Source organism: Octopus bimaculoides, chromosome 24 (assembly GCF_001194135.2).
Source record: "Octopus bimaculoides isolate UCB-OBI-ISO-001 chromosome 24, ASM119413v2, whole genome shotgun sequence".
NCBI lineage: Eukaryota > Metazoa > Mollusca > Cephalopoda > Octopoda > Octopodidae > Octopus > Octopus bimaculoides.
This window is the reverse complement of record NC_069004.1, coordinates 20,012,707-20,019,376: the sequence shown is the minus strand read 5'-3', so window position 1 is coordinate 20,019,376 and position 6,670 is coordinate 20,012,707. Positions and strand designations below refer to the sequence as shown.

Here is a 6,670-nt window from a genome sequence, read left to right as displayed (position 1 = left end):
TCCATGTTCAACAGTTGAAAGAAGGCAGTCTGGGTCAAATGCTCCTTTTGGCTGTCTCCACACATATACTCGGCTGGAGGTTGGAAATAAGGTAAAGGATGACTTGTCCAAGAAAATATTTTTCCACTGTTCCACTGCTCTAGGGATCAATTCTGTAAGTTTTTACTCCACTCTAAATGCTTTGCATCATTTGTTTTTGAAAGTAATGGTTTTCTAATTGCATCCTGCCCGTGAAATCTGGCATTGTGCAGGTCCCTTTGAACAGTTTTCATGGAAACTGGGTTTTCGAGGTGGTCATTAAGCGCTGCAGTAATTTTGGGAGCTGTACTTTTGTGATCCTTTCTAACAATTTGCGTAAGAGTCTGACAGTCCCTGTCTGAAAGTTTGGGTTTTCTTCTGGAGTTTTGTTTCGACGAGGAGGATTTTTCCCCTTTCTCAAAGGTTGTCATTACTTTCAAGACAATACTTCTTGATACATTTAGGCTGTTTTTGTTAAGCTAGCGCCTGCTGTACAAGCACCAACAATTTGACCTCTTTGAAAGTCTGATAGATCTGTCATTTTAATGAATTTTAATTACCTTTTTCTGATGATATCTGAAAAGAAACAGCAATTTTAGTAAAACATATTAAGCAACACTAATAATAAATCAAAAAACATAAAAATAAACAAGCTTTTGACGATTTTATAGATATTTCAAAATCATGATGCTCTGATGCTAGATGTTTCCATTATTTTGTGTGTGTGTGTGTGTGTGTACACGCGTGCATGCGTGTGTGTGTGTGTGTGTGCATGCGTGCGTGTGTGTGTGCTTATGTTTGTGTATTACCATCTCCTTGCCTTGATATCCAGTGATAGTTGTGAGTGTCACCATCATGCAAGCAGTGTTTTTTTTCCTTTCAGTCTGCCATGAAAACATGTCTAGTCATGATGAAATATTATCTTTCTTGGAAACAGGTGAAGGTTGGTGACATGAAGGGCATCAGCCATAGAAAATTCACCAAATTCTTTCTGATTCATACAATCATGGAAAAGTGGACAATAAAAGGAGGAGGATGATGATGTTTTATATTCTAGTCTGAGAATGAAGAGTAGCACCCATTATCTTTTACAGGTACTCCAGGACAAGTGGTTTGGATTAAAAAAACTACAATCACACATGGGTTGCTACAATAGGAATCAGTGCATGAAGACAGCAAGTTATATCAGATATTTTGAGATTTAATTTAAATACTTGTAACAGAATAACCTCTGCTACAGACACCAAAAAATCTGAGTAGTTGTGGTGGCTGTGTGGTAAGAAGCTTGCTTCCCAACCACATGATTCTGGCTTCAGTCCCACTGTGTGGCATCTTGGGCAAGTGTCTTCTGCTATAGCTACAGGCTGACCAAAACCTTGTGAGTGGTTTTGATGAACAGAAACTGCAAGAAGCCTGTCGTATGTGTGTTTGTGTATCTGTTAGCCTCCTCACTATCGCTTGACAAATGATGTTGGTGTGTTTATGTCCCCATAACTTAGCAGTTCAGCATAAGAGACTGATAGAATAACTACTAGGCTCACTAAGAATAAGTCTTGGGAGCGATTTGTTCAACTAAAGTTGGTGCTCCAGCATGGCCATAGTCAAATGACTGAAACAAGTAGAAGAGTAGCTGATTAGAACTACCATCTAATAACATGTCCAGACCATCTGGCAAAATTCTGCATAATTTCCATTTAATTAGGTTTATCTTAGTACTCAAGCTGATGTGACTCACAGAGATCATAACCACAATACTTTGGTTGTTATACACACCTCTCTAGATCCACTCCAGAATTGTTATATATATATATATATATATAACAGAGAGAGAGAGAGAGAGAGAGAGAGAGAGAGAGAGAGAGAGAGAGAGAGAGAGAGTAGTAAGGTAGATAAATACAGGTAGGCTTGATATGTATATTTATGTAGAGCACAAAATGCAGATTACAGAATAAAGAAAAAAGAAAACAGAACAGAAGAATTATGTAAAGTTTTATCTCAACACCTGATTCAAGACATCCATAACTTATGTAATAATCATATTAAAATGTAATATGTGCTTGATGTTGTAGATGTATGCTTTGCAACAAGTCCTCTGAAAATGTTAAAACAAGTTGGGCATCTCTTCTCAACAGCAAGGTTCCAAATGTGTATTTCCAAGCAGTGTTTATAAATATAAAGGTTTAAAGAGAACAGAGTGGGGTAGTGAAGGAAGTGTTGGATGAAGCAGAGGAAATAATCAAATAGAAGGGTAGGTTAAGGAGTGACACAAGATGAAGGTTCTACTTGACTAAAAGCAGAGGAGATAAAGCTGGCCAAAGAAATAGTGTTGTCAGCGATATAGTGGTGGTTTGGGGACAAAGTAATAATTTACAGACAAGACAAAGTAGCTAAGAACAATGTGGGGAGTGGAGGGAGTAGAAAAAGAAGATATAAGTAAAAGAGAAGTTTAATTAAGATAATAACAAATAATAATGATTTTACATAATGAGCAAAGGTCTTATAGAATTTATGTCCTACAAGCATAAGTTATGTCAGAGAATCAATTAAACAAAGAGGCTCATTCTGGTATAATATAGTGAACAACTCTTAGCAACATAATTTACAGATGTAACAATATGCATTGTTGGAGTTCCACCACAGATTATAAACTAGGACATGGTACAGGGTGTGCCCTAAGTCTTGAAATGGTATATATGGGTGAGAAGGGAAGTAAATTGTTTAGAATCCCTACTTGTAAAGGAATTCAGGTGTGCAAGATATATATGTTTGTATGTGTGAATCTCTGTGTGTGTATACACACATGCACATATAATTATCATCATCATTTTACTCCCTCTGTCCATGCTGGTATGGTTTAGACGGGCCATCAGTTCTTATTTGCCACCATATTACAGTGCATTTTATTGTGACAACTCAAATGAAAGGAAGCTTATAACATATTTTTCAGCTTGAAAACTTTGGTTATCAAAAGCAAATTAAAGATCAAGAACAGAAAATAGAATTACAACTGATGATAGCCGATCATCATGTTAAGCAAATGTCCCAGGTTGAATCTAAATTCATCTCCATAAATACACACATACAAGCATTAGGATTATCTCAGAAATCATTGAAAGAAAATGGTAAGTTTGTTACAGCTATTTTTATATAATAGCAGTGTTGTTGTTGATATTGTTGATGTTTGAGCTTATGTCAACCCCAACTGAGCAAACTATTCAAAGGTATTCCAGCCATGACCAAGCAGTCCTTCTCTCAAGTATTATGTGTGTAAAGCTGTATTGTCCAATGTGATCCTACCATTTCAACAATACTTGATATAATTTAAGTGAGATTTAACTGCTATATTTAGCAGATCAACTGATCATGTAGAGATTCCTTTGACGTTATAGTTGTTAGTAGATTTGGTTATGTTTGCTTCCTCAGATTATTACAGGGAGCTAAAGGATGGAAGGATCAGTGTTTTGTGTCATCACCATACTATTTCCATTGTGTTCCCATTATCTTAAGATTTGGGACTTAGAGCATATTGTCTGCCTTGAGCTTACAGGTCCATTAGGCTGAAGTTTCTCCCAGTTTCCAAGGAGTTTAAGCAACTGAGTGTACAATACTTACTCCTGAATGAGATGCAAATCTGTCACAACCTTCTATTGATGGTACTCATTTTCAATAGAGTGAACAGAAGCAATGTGAAATGAAGCACTATGCTCAGGGACATAACATTCTGGGAATTGAACCTATAAACAAACAATTGTGAGCCCAGGGAAAGAAAAGCGAACCACCCTGGTATTGTTACAAATGACAATGCACACAGATCTTATCAAATCTTGATAAGGTCTTCATATAGTGGTTTGGAAAAAGCTTACTGTTCTGATATTGTCACATAAGACAGCCTATCCAGGTATTGTACACTGATGGATGTGGCGAGTAACATCCAAGCACATGAGGCTGAAAAGCACTCCACACATAAAGCTGAAATATTAAAAATGTGGAATATGAACTCTAGAACTATGCCATTAGTTATAGAAGTTTTCAATGCATTTTAAGGTATGACTGAACTCCCCGTGACCCATTGGGTTACCTGGAAAGTCTGAGTTTTCCAACAACGGAGTTTTGTTTCGTGGGTTTTTTTTTTTTTTCATTTCCAGGTTATTTTGCATGATTTCAACAAATGTGACATCGAAATCACGCGTAAACGGCTCCTTTCCCCAGAAAAGGCAAGATTTGGCTGCTATTTCTTGCACACCTTGCTACCATGTAACAAGTATTTCAGATCCTTTATCACAAATAGCTGTTATGTGGTATCAGGGCATGCTAGAAATAGCAGCCAAATCTTTGGAGCTGAAATATGTTGAATGCACTTGAAAAAATTTTTTGTAATGGTATTCCCTTGGGGTGATATTTCACTTTGACTCTCAGAACTGTCATCTGGATCAGCTGGTTTTCTTCATTAATCTCCGTAAAGATTTTTTATCTATTTACTTTTTTTTTAAGTGAAAGAGAGGAGAAAGTGAAAGATGTATGAATGTGTATATGGAATGGACGTGTGTGTGTGTGTGAGAGAGAGAGAGTGTGCCACTTACACATACATGAGAACACTTTCATTCACTCACTCTCACACACATGCACACGTACATACAAAAATGATGTATGCATATGTATTGATATATGTACATATGCATGACAACACGCCCCCTCACTCTCTCTCTTCCTCTCTCTCTCTCTCTCTCTTTCACACATACATGTCCATTTCATATACACATCTTTCATTTTCTCCTCTCTTTCACTTTAAAACATAAGTAAATAAATGAAAATTTTTTACAGAAATTAACAAACTCCAGATGACAGTTCTGAGAGTCAAAGCGAAAGATCACTATTCACTTGAAGATAATTAAAAAGAAACATTAAAATATTGTCTGTTTAAAGAAAACTAAAATATAAAAACTTACTGTACAAACAATTTACATTTTTGAAATAACATTCAGTTAAAAATACTTCTAAATGATTAAAATATTGTGTAAGTCAAAAACTCGACATTTTTTTTTTTCTTAGAGAATGCGAAAGCTATTTGTGTGAATATGTCACAGATAGTAAATGTGTGTTTGTGTTGATTGACAAGCCATTCATTATATATGACATTCATTATATGTGTGTTGACATCACAGAAACCATGTTTTTTTGCATCAAGAAATAACAAAAACAGAAATTGTGTTTAATCGTTTTCATTAATAAATAGAGGTCCAAATATCACAAAAATTTGTACTACACTATCGAAGGTAAGTATGAAAGTAAATATGCAAAAGAAATTAAGATAAAATATACTATTTCTGAGATATTTTGGGTACACACAAACATCTCTAGAGTTTTAGCATTATTAAGATTGATAGATGAGATATAATATGATTATGCTCCATGGAAGTGCATATTTTAAGTTAATAGATTAAAAGGAAAATCACTTTTAATCTTTAAACCTAATCAAACATAAGGCTACTTGGTAACCATTGATAATTTCAAATCACAATAAAAAGCAAAACTTATCCTGATTGAGCAGATGAATGACCAATGGTATTCCAGCCATGGCTATCCCATCTTTTTTTTTTTGTATATCAGAGATACATTATCTAATACATCCTTAATTTTTTTTAAAGACAGTATTAAAGATTTAAGAGAGACTTGACTACTATTTCTAGATGTTTCCTTGTCGACTTTTGGTATTCAAGTTATTGTTAATCTCATTAGCAGAGCTATGATGAAAGAGAGTTTGACCATAGCCATCCACTCTTTTTTTTTTTCATATCAGGATACATTATCTAATGTGTCCATGTTTTTAAGGTGCTAGGATTTAATTTGAGAGAGACTTGACTAATATTTATAACAGAACAAGCTACTGTAGCAAACTTCCCTTATTTGTTTAATAAGTAGAACTTTGGATAAAAAGATTTAAAAATTACTAAACATGACATGTTTGGGTGATAAAAACAATATGTTTCTATTAACCTTTTTTGTTACCTATTTCTGTTCAATTAATTTAGAAAGCAATGAAGAATTTATTAAAATAACTTTGCCATTCTTAAACTGGTGTTTGAAACATAAATTAACATGAGATTCTGATGGATGGTTTTAATTTAGATCACTTTAAAACAAGAAATTTGTATCATAGAACCTATACTTGGAATGACCAATTTTAGATACTATTGGATTTTACTCACAAGGTATTGGAATCTTATATGTATACCATTCTGCCTGAATAATGGATCTACAAATGCAATATCCCTGCATATTTCACATCTATTTTCATTCCTCCACTTCACTCTCTATTTCGTATCTTATCTAAATTAACTATTGCTTAACCATTTTCTCACACCGTCTCCAATTAAGGAATATAATAAATATCCTGGAAACAGCTGTAAGATCTTCTATTTATAAATGTTCTGAAATCTTCACAGTCTTGGTTTTTTATCTCATTCTGAAAATTGTTTTAATATATACACACGCTGATATATGACCTACATTGGACTCCTTATTCACATCATTACTGAACCTGGAGCTTAACTGTGGTCTATCCATAGCACTTACTCAGCATTACCTGACACCTTGTGGATCTTACTGGCACCATTACCTCTCATAACTTCTCTCTCTCTCTCTCTCTCTCTCC

General features: G+C 34.6%; 1 protein-coding gene across 5 annotated transcripts in view; it reads left to right on the top strand.

Moving 5' to 3' along the window:
- Nucleotides 1–6,670, top strand: part of LOC106882261 (coiled-coil domain-containing protein 73) — a 285,087-nt gene that overhangs the window by 136,943 nt on the left and 141,474 nt on the right. For all 5 annotated transcript variants that reach the window (XM_052976426.1, XM_052976427.1, XM_052976425.1 and 2 more), the window contains one exon: nt 2,966–3,140. In XM_052976426.1, coding sequence (XP_052832386.1) covers nt 2,966–3,140 — 175 coding nt within the window. The remainder of the gene's footprint in view (nt 1–2,965; nt 3,141–6,670) is intronic.